This window comes from Diorhabda carinulata, chromosome 4 (genome assembly GCF_026250575.1).
Source record: "Diorhabda carinulata isolate Delta chromosome 4, icDioCari1.1, whole genome shotgun sequence".
Taxonomy (NCBI): Eukaryota; Metazoa; Arthropoda; class Insecta; order Coleoptera; family Chrysomelidae; genus Diorhabda; species Diorhabda carinulata.
Window position 1 is genome coordinate 15,409,092 of NC_079463.1, and position 13,830 is coordinate 15,422,921.

The 13,830-nt window shown below is 33.5% G+C and overlaps 1 protein-coding gene across 5 annotated transcripts in view; it reads right to left on the reverse strand.

Moving 5' to 3' along the window:
• LOC130892475 (inositol polyphosphate-5-phosphatase A) overlaps positions 1–13,830 on the reverse strand; it is a 48,494-nt gene that overhangs the window by 22,125 nt on the left and 12,539 nt on the right. For all 5 annotated transcript variants that reach the window (XM_057797911.1, XM_057797913.1, XM_057797912.1 and 2 more), the window contains exons 2-4: positions 13,196–13,426; positions 7,879–8,046; positions 2,078–2,335 (exon numbers count right to left, since the gene is read on the reverse strand). In XM_057797911.1, coding sequence (XP_057653894.1) covers positions 2,078–2,335; positions 7,879–8,046; positions 13,196–13,426 — 657 coding nt within the window. The remainder of the gene's footprint in view (positions 1–2,077; positions 2,336–7,878; positions 8,047–13,195; positions 13,427–13,830) is intronic.

The window sequence follows — 13,830 nt, forward strand, 5'->3', positions numbered from 1 at the left end:
CCGTATATTAAGAGGAAACTAGCAACATTTGCATACGACATGTTGAGCAGAATCATCATATTTTGAGGTCTAAAATCTACAGTTCAGAGATTGGACATTCTTAATGAATCACCCTGTATATATATAGCTCCTCTGTAGGAGTTTTGCAAATAGCCTCTGTTTTACATAATTTCTTTCCCTTCTTGTTAGTGACTGTTTTATGCCTTTATGTATTTCCAAGGAAGATAATAAAAGTCAGTCTATGTTCAGAAACTGAAACGTGTATATCACTGTTATAATAGGTTATGGACCCAGATTCGCGAAGTTCGAAGTGTTGGGTTGAAAACGTAAGAATGGCTCAGAATTACATACTTAATATCACTAAGTTAAAGGGACGTGAGAACTATGGTGATTGGGCGATTGGACCTGCAAATCGAGCCTAGTGATAGCAGTAGAGCATTTGCTGGTAAGTCAAACTTTAGTATAAAAAATAAAAAAATTGATAGAAGGGAACTTAAATGTTACAATTGTAAGTAACCAGGACATTTTCAGAACAAGTGTACATATTTGAAAAACAAAGCAAAAACGTCGAATGCGTTTAGTGTGGTATTTTTGAAAGGTATATTTAACAAGTTGGATTGGTATGTGGATTCAGGTGTAAGTTGTCATTAGACTGCTCAGCAGGAATGGATTGAAAACAGAGCAAGAAATTATGGTTGCTGATCAGAAAGGGCTTCCGGAAATGTGAGTATTACTACAGTTGTTGGAAATGATTATTATGATATTGTTGTTCAAAATGTTCAATTGTTAAAAAATGACAATGTTGTTAAATTCGAAGTATATTGTTGCAAAATTTATAATAAGAAAAATGAATTAGTTGTAACCGTGAACTTAATTGAATGTATGTAAAAATTAAATATTTGATGACCTTGAAAAATATTTATTTACAAACATGCAGACTGCACTGGCGAAATATGGCGTAGAAGGTTTGGAACATTAAAATTAACTATTTAAAAAAAATGGAGAATGGCTTGGGGAAAGGGATTAGCTATCCAGGTGCAGTACATGTTACTCATTCAAACTGTGAAGTTTGTTGTGAAGGTAAACAGCCCGGTTCATTTTTAAGACTAGTAATTCGCTCACTAAAGCATTATTGGAAATTATCCAGTGACGTGTGTGGTCCAATGGAAAATATGTATCTTGGTGGCGTATTTTGTTACTTTTGAAGATGATTTCAGCAAAATTTGTATATTTTATTAAAACAAAACAGGAGGTTTTTGATTGTTCTAAAATATTTAAGAATCTGGTCAAAAATCAGACAAATAGTAAAATAAAAATGCTCAGATTGGGAATGAAATTATTCATCATACGAGTAACCCATATATCCCAGAGCAGAATAGAATGTCAAACAGGTTGAATCAAACCATTGTGGTAAAAGTAAGGTGCTTATCGTTTGATGCGGATTACGCAAATCTTTTTGGACAGAGGCAGTAAATACGGCTGTATACCTAAGCAATAGGTCAATAGCGGCTGGTTTACAAAAAACTGGAAAAATATAAATAATCACATATGAGTTATAGTAAACATAAGCATACGATATCAGTGACTTAGGAACATCAGTTTCAGTGGGAGGACATGATAAGGAAACTGATAAGATCTGGACAGTCAACTAGCTCAGATGAAGTTCTTGAAATTTCTTAGAATGATAACAGTCAAGAAGCCTCTGTTCCTAAAATCAAGAACCATCAAGGATCATCATCCAGACTCCTGTCTGCAGGATGATCCTTTGACAGTTGAAGCTGTAGATAAGCCTAATACAGTACTGACGAGATGATGGTTGCTAATTTTTTGCACAAAATCCTGACTTTTGAGAAATGTGCAAGCTGTTCTGTACCTTCTATCACGTCAATTAATCATTATTGCCATCATAAAAATTTAAAGAAAAATATTGAAGTAAAAGAGTATGGATTAAATTATTATATATATATATATATATATATATATATATATATATATATATATATATATATATATATATTATTGTATAATTTATTTCACCTGAAAATATAATAAAAAACTGTTAAAATATTTTATTTACCTTAACAACACCATCCGTATCAGTCCTAAAATTGAAGTCCCCAAAAATAAAGTAGGGAGCATTTTCATATTGGTCATTATGAAACTTTTGTAATGTATGTTGTAACGCCCTTCGCCTATTTTTAGAGTAAACCGATGGAGATGATTCCATGGCTATAAAGTTCGAGGCATCATGAAATAAATGGATATTTATCATGTCAACAATTGTGCCGTTCAAAGACCATCTTGTCCGCATAAATCCTTTTCTTGACCACTTACACTGGGAACAAAGTATTTAGTATTATTATTAATATAACAAAGTGACTTAATATGTGAGGATAATTTCAAGGAGGTACTTGTGGTCGAGGCCGCGTCGCCTATGTGTGCGTTGTTGACATAGTTTTAGGCATGCGTGGGTTTCCCCGGCAAAATAGTGTCGATAGTAGTCTTTAAAATGTTATAAATAATTAGTTGGCCATCTTCTGTAATTGTTGCGCCTATTTGTTTTAAATATAAGTGCAACAAATTTGAAAATGGTTGAAACAATTATAGAAAATGGACAGCTAATTACCTATAACATTAAAATGACTACTTTCATATTTATAGAAAAAAAGAACAAGTGAAAAAAGGTATTTATTTTTCTGTTAATAACCTGAAAAATATTATTTTTCAAGTAAATATGAAAAGTGCTCGTTGAAAAAGAAGGAATTTCCAATAAAATATTATCAACTCGTGAAACTTTATGTCCATTATTTATAATTTTAATTTTACATTGAATTTACATTGAATAAGGCTGCGTGCGGCTGTTACTATAGAGTTCATCAGATAAATTGATTTTTTCATAACATGAAATGTTATTTCAAAAATTTAAAAAAATTCTAGTATCTTCTTAACACTTGAAAGAATGGAGCCCCGTTGGAAAAAAGTTTTATCACCATTTTTAAAAAAGTTATTCGATTGTTAACTACCTAAATTTTTCGAATCTCTAGAGGAACTAGAAATTGGCGACACTTAGCTTCATATGAGAAAAGTTCTCAGATTAATCATTTTAAGAAATGGATTGAGCTGAATCCTTACGAAAAAATCTACTGTCGATATCGTGCAACAAGTTTCAATTAATATCATGCGGTTTTTTTTTCAGGATAATTCAATAATTATACGATGGTAGCTAATTAAATTTTGGGATAGACAAAAAAATCAAATATTCATAATTGGACATGGCTTAAGATATCTATACACTTTTGCATGCATTTAAACAAATTGTCAAAACATTTTCTTTTCGATTGATTTCTTTTTTATGGCGGGGAAACAAGAGCTGTAAGGCGAATGTCTTATAAATTCGATGTTTTGACTGTTCAAAAACGTTTTTGTTTGAAATGATGTGCAAAAGCTCGCATGGTCGTGGTGAAAATGATTCTGTGATTGGTTTCCCTGATTTTATCGAACACTTCTGGCAAAAAAATGCTGGTGTACCATTCTGAATTGACCGTTCTACGTCGATCTAATGGAGCGGTAGCGATATAGCCAGATAGTCCAAAAAAAAACAGGCGACCATTTGCTTCTTCGAGCGAACAATTTTTGTTGGATTTAGCTAGTCTCTAAAGATCCATACAGTCGGTTGTTGTTTAATTTCGGGTTAATATGCATAGATCCATGATTCGTCGCCTATCATGATCTTATACATGTTTTTCGAAATATCGCGATTGAATTTTTTCAGCATTTCTTTGCACCAACAGACACGAGCTGGTGCTTCATCACAAAGAAAAAAAGAAAATCGTCGCACGAAAATGTTCGCGATGTTATTCCATTTTTTGATCAAGACGAATTTTTTAAGTAGCAAGTAAACAGCTCAAATAGCACACGTATGACAACTTGTTCAGAGTACGTTCACCATTAAAAATGTCAAACTTTATGATGGCAATGTCAAATTTGATATATTCATATCAGTGTTGCCATATTTCAAAACTTAAGTAGCAACCTTCTACTGAACCTTCTAAAAAATGGGATTAAAAAAAACATTAGTATATTAACTCGAAATTCGTGTTTCAGATTAGATGGTCAATAGATGTATAAGGTAATTGCATAATAATTTACCCGAGATTTATTATACTTCATACGAAACAACAAATAGATTTCTTTTCGACCAAAAATAAAAATATGATGCACAATGTCTAGTGGTTGAAATAACTAGGTTTTCGTTACGATTCTTAAGGAACACTGAAGAAACTGCTGATAAATTGCAAATAGACATATTCGATTGTATTAGACCCCTAAAGTGATGAAAGACCTCGAAATCATTCTATTATGAAAATTTTGATCAGACTCATGAAATTCGCATTCATGAAAACTGCATTCAAATTTAATTTCTATTTTTGTGTTATGAATCAAGCTTTAACGTCGATAAATATAACGTTCAATTTATTGGTTAACCATGAAAGCGTATTTAATTTCTTATTTAAACTGAGTTATGTTCCAAATAAAAGCCAGTTCATTATTAATTGAAATCGTACAATATAATTGCGAAGTTGATAACAAATCCACTTACAGTAACAATTGCAGAAAGATTTTTCTCAAAATTAAAATTAATAAAACATTATTTACGTTCAACGATTAATTAGCAAGGATTATCTAATTTATCAGTAATATAACAATCTAACCAAAAAATTTTCAGATAGAACAACTAGAAGAATGGGTATTACAGAATTTCTGGAATAAGAGGGTTGCTACTAAAATTTTGAAATATTGCAACACTGATATGAATATATCAAATTTGACATTGCAATTATAAAGTTTGACATCTTAAATGGTGAACGTACTGAGAAAGTGTTGTATTACAAGTGCTATTCGAGTTGTTCACTGATTCTTGAAACATCCATCTTGTTCAAAAAATGGAATTAAATCCGCGAAAATTTTCGTGCGATGATTTTCTATGACTGGCGACATGGATTAAACCAACAGCAGTGTGCCGATCAACTCGTTTCGATTTTTGGTGATGAAGCATCATATTAAGAATTTTGTAAAGGTTGTTCATAATCGGCTGTTGTGTCAGAAAACATCAGTGTTGTGCGTAAACTGATATTGCAAAATTTTCATGTGATATAACTTATGCATTATTTTCACTCGCATACATTCAATATTGCGAGAACATTTGGCTGTCAAAAAGGTTTGTTCGCGTTGGATACCGCATAATTGGACAATCGTTCAAAAATAGCTCGAGCAAAGAGATCCAACAAAATTCAATCGCGGTGCTACAAAAGACGTTTATAAGATCGTGACATACGACGAATTATGGACCTGTTTCAAGACGAGCCAAATCGAAGAAAAGTTGTTAGCGCACGAAGCAATTCGAGCAAATGGTCGCTTGGTTTTTAGGTATAACTGCACATGTCCCCACTGTTCCATTGAAGCGACGTAGACCAGTCATCACTGAATGGTACACCAGCATTTGTTCGAAAAAAACAGGGAAACCTATCGCAGAATCATTCTCTTCAACGACAATACGAGTTCTCAGACATCGGTTTAAACGAAAACGTTTTTGTCAGTCAAAACATCGAATTGATAAATCATTCGCCGTCATCCTTGTTTGGCACCCAACGATTTCTTCTTATTCCCGCAGATCAAAAATAAATTGCGAGGTCAACTTTTTTTTACACCTGAAGAAGCGGTCGATGTGTTCAAATCACATGTTTTGGAAGTATTTCAATCAGAATCCTTCGACAATTAGTTCAAACGCATATGTGCAAGTGTATTGATATTAATGGAAAATATTTTGAAAAAGAATAAAGCCATTATAGCCAATTATAGATATTTATTTTTGTTTGTCTATCTTCAAACTTAAGTAGCAACTCTCGTATTGTAAAATGCTGTACAGGAAAGAGATTTTAACAATATTTTTTAAATATTTGATCTCATTCATTTTCTTAGTGAGCTTACTACAATCCCTTATTCACTGCCCTTGTAGCAATAAATAGATCACTTTATTCACTTTATCGCAGATGTTGATGACGCTGATATTACAGATCATCAAGATTGTGGCAAAAATATATTTTGGGGCAATGAAACACTAGAATTTATTCTTTTTAATTTTTATTCCGATCTTTCGAATAACTGTATCTATCAATTACTAACACTAATTAATCGGAAATTTTGGTACCTTGATTTTGTTATGAAATATCAAATTTAATGATTCAAAAAACAACTTTCAAAATAACAATGGCGATAAATATTGCGTTTGTTTCACAATTGATGAGTGACTTTTTAGATTGACCAAAGCATCTTTTGTTACAATTTAAACCAGGAAATGTGGAATCAACACTCAGCAGCAACATGGAACATGGAAGAAATTGTTCGAATTTTGCTACTTGAAAAGTAAATTTCATGTATATTTTTCAAATTATTTTGGCAGTGAAAATTTAACATTTACGCATCAGTAGAGATACAGAAAAGTTTTTTCGATAGTTGTACAAAAAATACATTCTTTTTCATACATTTAGAGATATGTATGAGGAACGCTTATGCGCTAAGATAGAAAGCCAAATTTATAAACATTCATCAGTCAATTAAGGCAATATAGTTCCGGCTTATGGCAAAGCTGAGAGCCCCGCCACTTGAAGCAAGGTGAAAATCCGGTTAATTAAGGCAAGTTTCAAAATTCTCGGCAACTTAAGGCAAGGTAAACAGTCTCCGCAACTTTAGGTAATTAAGGCAAGATTAAATAGTCCCGGCAACTTAAGGTAATGTGTCCGGTCAATTGAAGCATGACTAAATAGTCACAGTAACTTAAGGCAAGGTGTTGGAGTCCATTCAATTAAGGCAAGAATAAATAGTCCCGGTCACTTAAGGCAAGGTTGAAGAGATCCGGCCACTTGAGACAAGATGCAGAAATCCCTACAATTGAGGTTGGATTAAACAATTTAACAACTTAAGGCAATGTGTAGGAGTCCAGTCAATTAAGGCAAGACTAAATATTCCCAGCAATTTAAGGCAAGGTAAAAAGTCCCGGGAACTTAAGGGAAGGTGTAGAAGGCCCGGCAATATAATGCAATGTCTAGGAGTCCAGTCAATTAAGGCAAAATTCAATAATCCCGACCACTTAAGGCAAGGCTAACCTTCCTCAAGCATTCGTGTGTTTTCTATAAAGATTTTGGATTTTTTATGGATAAGATGGGTCGATTTAATGACGAGCATACATGTACAGTAACAACTTCATTTTCTCTTATCTTCGATATCTATCTCTTCATCTTCAGCTTCTGATGCATAAGCTATACACAGCTGATAGTCCTCCTTGAACATCTTCAAAGTTCAGCTAATTTTCCATGTAGAATTCAACAATGTCATCAAATATAGGGAGTTCCATTTGAAAAATCGTATATTTGATTTGTTCAACTACTTTAGGGATACAGGGATATCCTGTATGGCTGGAAATAATTTTATATTGTAGCCGTAACTGACGTTCATATGGCCACGAAAAAATTTTTTTAAAAAATATCACTTTTTTCCACTAGAGTCTGTATAAATTCAGGTGATTCGCACCGTATACCAAATTCACAAGATTTTTTTGTGTTCATATATATGGTTTTGTTTTAAATATAACAGTATATATAAGAGGAGGCGTCAATATTGGCTAATATAGTTTTCATTGAAATATTTTTTGTAAAAACCAAAATGTTGAATATTATATAAGAAAAAAGTCATTAATTGTAAAAGAAAAAATCAAGACTATTTATAAGCAAAACATATGAAATAGGTCTAAAACTATGAAACAAATTATTGATTGTTTTCCTTGATATTAATTTTAATAATAAGAACAGTACAATAACTTACTTCGGGAAAAAAATTTTGTGGAAATTTCGCTTTTTCTTTAGTAACAACAGCCTCGATGTTACCTGAATGTATTTCTTGGCCTTGGACGGGCGTAAATACACAATTTTTGAAGTCCCATATTGAAATATTGTTCAAAGATTGATGTACAAAATATAAATTCCCTAACGCCTAAAACAAAATATCATTGATAAAAAATATTCATTTCGAGTAAAAAATGTGACATTTTATATTTGTTGTCAGATAACAAAATGGCACATTTTTTCAAATTCCTCTTTTCCCCGGGATATTTAATTTTAGAATATTCTATTATATAATAAAGTTACATTTCCTTCATATCAAAAGTACAATTATTAAATATGCATTGCATGAATGACACGTTCCTTGAACTATTCGGAACTGCAGTTGAATTTGATTGTGTTGCCATCACAGCTACCGGATGTACTCAGTCGGATATACGGTGTTTTTTCAGCACTTTATCAGCTATTTCTGTCTTGTTTGTTATTGATTCGTCAACATACCCTTCAGTGACCGCCATGTTTCTTTAGTGTTATCAAGTCTCCCCTAGACTCAACTAAAAGTGTAGCAGATGATTTTCGAAATGAATGACCTATACATTAGCATTTTTAGGTTGAAGAAAATTAACCTTAACAACAACCTTGACCATTAAATAAACTTCATCGGGAGTATTTTTGTGCTTGTAACCATTCCCATCTTGTTTCAGAAATGTAATTATAGTTTATTTCAGAAAGGTATAGAGTAATAAAACTTCATTAGGTATGCAAAGGAAACACAGAGTGACCCAACGAATATTTAAGCCACTTTCATAGTTTTGCATTGATTTCATTGTAAAATTCTTTCTTTTTATAAAGTGCAGGTAGTACCACCCGGGTTGGGGTCGATATATGGGTTTAGCCTATTGTTACCCATTCACAAACACCGAAATTAGTGTGTTAAAGGCGTGCCGGTAGGATACTCGTAAAAAGGAAAGAATTTTATTCTGTATACATTATACTGAAATCAAATTATAAAAAATTATAATATTGTTCGTTATCTGAGGAACTGTCATCTACTCTTGATGTTTTAATTAACGGGTCGAGGGTCCGATCGATCAAGTAGTCAAGATCCCACATTTTCTCCTCTTCTTTAATGACATGCTGCATCAGTTCTCTGGTGTTACCTCCTTAATGGCTTGATCAAACAGTAGCTTAACGTCTTGCATTTTGAATGTCGCGTTGTCTGTTGCTACAAAACCTTTCACTTGCGCCCATATAAGTTCTATAGGATTTAGTGCGCAGATACGGCGGTGTGCACACTACGTTTATTTTTCTGCTATATTTTCCAAGGCGTATTTAATAAAACGATGTTTGTGTAAATTTGCTATAGCTAAGAGTTCTTTATCAAATTATCTTCAAATTCAATACTTTCGGTGGTTAACTAGTCCATAATTTCTTGTTTTTTTCCAAGATGAAGTTGGAGTCTTCTCAATGCGTCGAGAATGATAACTTGCGTTATCCATAACTACTACTGAATCAGCCGGTAGATATTTTATCATTTCACCAAAATAGTCTTCAAAAACATCCGAATCCATGTCTTAGTGGTAATCCCCGTATTGCACGACTGAAAGGTTAGCAATCCTTCTTTTAAAAATCCCTCTTCGTTTCCAATATTGACGATTTTTAGTTATCATCCTGGCCAAGCTCCATTAAAATCTTATCTAGGATGGGTATTTATTTTTTAAAATCAAAAAAAGAGTGAACTTTTCTTCGAATTACACTTTTGGCGTCTTTATCAAGGACTTTCACTGGTCTGTCTAAACCGTTCTTGGGAGGTTACACTTTCTCCCCCACAACAATTTAAAAACGGTGGACTTTCCAACTCCAGTCACAGACACAGTTTCTAGTACAGTAAATTTCGGGTAATCGTATTATATGCGATCGTGTACATTTTTCATTCACTGATAGTGGAGAATTATTGAAATAACTTTTCGTCGCCATTTTATTACTAATTTTATAATACTGTGAACACTATTTACGTTAAACGGTACATGTTAAACACATCTCTACACAATATTTCGATATTAACACTTAGGCTAGAAAACATACTTTTCCTAATTCTCTTTCGCAATTACTTCAAATTTTAATATTATAAACAATACTATTTCAAGACCTACTCCTATGACCGACAGCGAAATTGAGCCGAACGTTCTGGGCGTCTGCAGGCAAACTCGCTGTTCATAAGTCACGTCTGTCTGTCAAGTAGGTCTTGCTGAGACTGCTTTAGGTGGAATTATATTGGACAGGTCAGAAGAGCATCTACCATGGTAGTAATGATAAAACAGAATTAGGTCAGCGACCTTTCCTTTGTGCTCTAAGCTGTCTAAGTTTCTGGTCAACGTCAACTCTGGATTACCTATAAGACCACTTGCTCTCCTCTGTGACTATGCCAGGACATATTGCTCCCAATCTCAATACTTTACAAGTGAATTTGTGATGATGGTGATATTTTTTTTTCCAGACAGGACCAAATCCTGCACTGGTGGCCTTCTTTTTGAAAACAGCAGCCTCTGACTTTACTACAATAAACTCCATCAGATTGTTTCTACCCCATTCCAAAAGATTTTCAAGATTGGTATTGATGGTGGTTAGTGATGGAGCGACTGATTCGAAATCTATCTAGCAAAAATAGGCAAGACGAAAGTTTTAGATCTTACACGTGTCGTCGAATACGTTTACTGATCAATACAATACGTTTATTTCCAGCGGTTGTATAGAGCCCCTCAGGTAGGATATCATGAGTCTATTAAAGAGCGTGAACTAATCTACTTTATTAATTTACAGGTTGATTTGTGAGATTGAAATAGTGTTTACACCGCTCAATTGATTTTTTAATTTTTTTCATGATGGAGTACACTACTATCAATCATTCGAATGGTATTAGCTAAACTTAAAAACTCTAAGACTTGCTTTGAATATTGCACTCTCTATAATCTTCAGCGGTTGTGGTTTTTTGAAGCCGCCCTGAACGTTTTCTATCGCCAGAGCTCTTGGTGGATGCTTTTTTTTCACGTTATGGTCCATGGTACGTTGAGTTGTTTCTAATTGGCGACAATGATACTTATTTTTGCCTAGATTTTGCGATTAATGCAAACGAATTTCGACTGCTGATTTCTTGGTTTTACCCATTTTACAAGTTATAAGGATGAATTTGCGAGAACGAGAACAATTCTTATACGAACACAACACATAATTCTGTCTCACTGGGCTAACTGATTCCAAACTAGAATCATAAACACCGAAGAAATAATTCACGGTAAAATATTGGTACAGAAATCAGCTAATACTTGTTTTAACTTGTCGCATTCACTGACAAAATTTAAAAATGTAGTCGTATCATTTTTGGTTTGTAGGATACCGTTACGACCTTCGCTTAACAATATGAAACATAAATTTATTTATGTATTATTTTGAAATGTTATGAACGGATTATAGGGAAGGCAAAAATTTTTGACCGGTTGTGTATATGAAAATATGAAACTATTGGTTTGTGTTACACAATACAGCTTGTATAAATTGAATGAATATTTTAGAATAAAAGATTATACTGTCAGTTCCTAATTACAAATATCGATTTTTCGATAATATTTATGAAGAGACAATTGATGCATCCCTTTGCTTAAAGCAACGTATAGAAATTCTGTAAGAAGAAGAAAGTAAAGATGAAGAAATAGTTGTTGAAGTAGAAGTAGACAATCATCTATTATAATAACATTTACATACAAATGAACAACTATTCCACACATCATTAGCAATAGTACCATTCTTTCAATCAATAGGATACGATCTTATCAAACTTTTATAACAATTGTAATAATGTATAACAATTAATCGGAGAGTATATCTGTTGGGAAAACGACGTAAAAAGAATGCGCCGAGTACATTATGGGTGGTTGTGAAACTGTGTGAATATTATGTAAAATGTGTGGTAGGTGTGGCCCACTCGCATCGTCCGGTGAGATAATATTACATGGAATCTAGGCGCCACAAATTTGCCCTAAGAGTTTCAAGTTTCGTCACTATACCGATGCGTCAGACTTTCAGAGGGGGAGAAAAAATCAAATTGTAATAGCATGAGATAACTTCTAGATCTATCGGGCAAAAATATCTTCAAGTTATATTTCTGCAATATACGAAAGGGAAAGAAAATCTGGAGCCTTTGAAATTCTATGTTCTGTGTTTTAAAACAACAAAATTATTTTGCTTCCTATAAAGACTTTTTAACGATACCCATTACAGTCAGTTACTCTCAAAAGTTGCCCATAAAATCGATTACCAACATTCAAACCATCCAGACGAAGAAATTGATATCGCTGGTGACTTTAATGTTCATCACGTTAGCTGGATGAATTTTTCCAAAAAAACTGAATATGAGGATAGGAAAAATAAAGTTGTTGCTGATAGTGCCGTACTAACAATGAACCAACAATAGTCTCCTGTACATCAATGATATAATCGACAAAAACTGCAAACACAATCTATAGTTTCGCCAACGATAGCTCACTGGTGTCGTCGTTCATATTAGCCACCCCAATAAACTTGGCTAACACCCAAATTCATAAGCAGCAACAGAAAAACAACAGAGTTTTATGCAGCAAAAACCCAAATTGCTATTTTTAAAAAGGAGGCTGCCACTGCGGCTAGGGATTTAGTCCTGTCTGAACATAAAATATTACCATCACCGTGAATTCGCTAGTTAAGTGTTAAGATTAAGAGAAATATGTCCTGGCACAGTAAGTGGCCAAATTGGCTAAGGCAGCTTCAAAAAACCTCAGAGTTCTCTTTAAGACCAAAAAGCTATATACTCCGCAACATCTTCTAATACTCTACAAGGTCTCTGCAGTATTGCTCAAGAAAGGTTGACCGATACCACCAGTGTAAATCCTCTTTAAAGCTGTTTTACATAATCTCACAGTATCTGTAAGACCTACTCGTCAGTCAAGTTCAATACCGACATCCATAGGCATATCTACACGGCAGGAACCACTCGAACTACTCGAGTGTTATAGGATTTATTCTCTTGTCCTTGCAACTTTTATAGAGAATTGTATGATCTACAACTTTCGTCTGATTTATTTGCGCGATATAACTTTTCAAGAAAAATGGAAAAAAACTTGATTTCGTATATTTGACCTTGGGTAAAATTTTTTGCCGAAGTATAATCGATGGGGATTGTTGCCCCTTTTCAGCTTTATGTCAATTTTGGCATTTGCCTATTTTGACTGGATTATATTTGTTTTGGTTTCCTTAAAAATAATACTTACTGTAAAATTTTCAGCAGAACTGTAATCTTCATCTAAAAAGATCCTAATTTTATCAAATAAGCGTAATTCATTGCTGGACATCAATAACTTAACAAAGTTACCAACATGTTTCATACTAAGTTCATAGTTTTTACCTCCCACTTCTTGACAATGTAAACCTATGAATTTAGGATCTAACTTGGAGACAGTCGATAAAAATTCTTCAGTCCATATTTTAAGCATTTCATTTGGCTGCAAGAAAATACAGAATTATTATTAAAACTCATCCACGATATGACAAAGGTAAGAATATATTGTTAGGTATATTAGGTAGTTACTAAAATGATGTTATTAAAAGTCGTCAAGATTTTCTTTTTTTTTGGTATGCATTATTTTCTTTAAAAATGCAAACTTTTTTGCTGAGTTTTTTGTTACGTTGTATCTGCGTACGAACACGGATTACGAAGCTATGTTTACCAATAAAAATTTCCGAAACTCGCTACCAAATCGTTCAACAGTGTGGTAGACGTACCAGAGATTCCAACGGGCTCTGTTGCCGACGCGCCACCCTGCCACCTTGCCACGTTCTGGACAAATGATATGTGTAACAACTAACGAAAAAAATGTTCTCATTTCTAAAACGATACGTATAATAC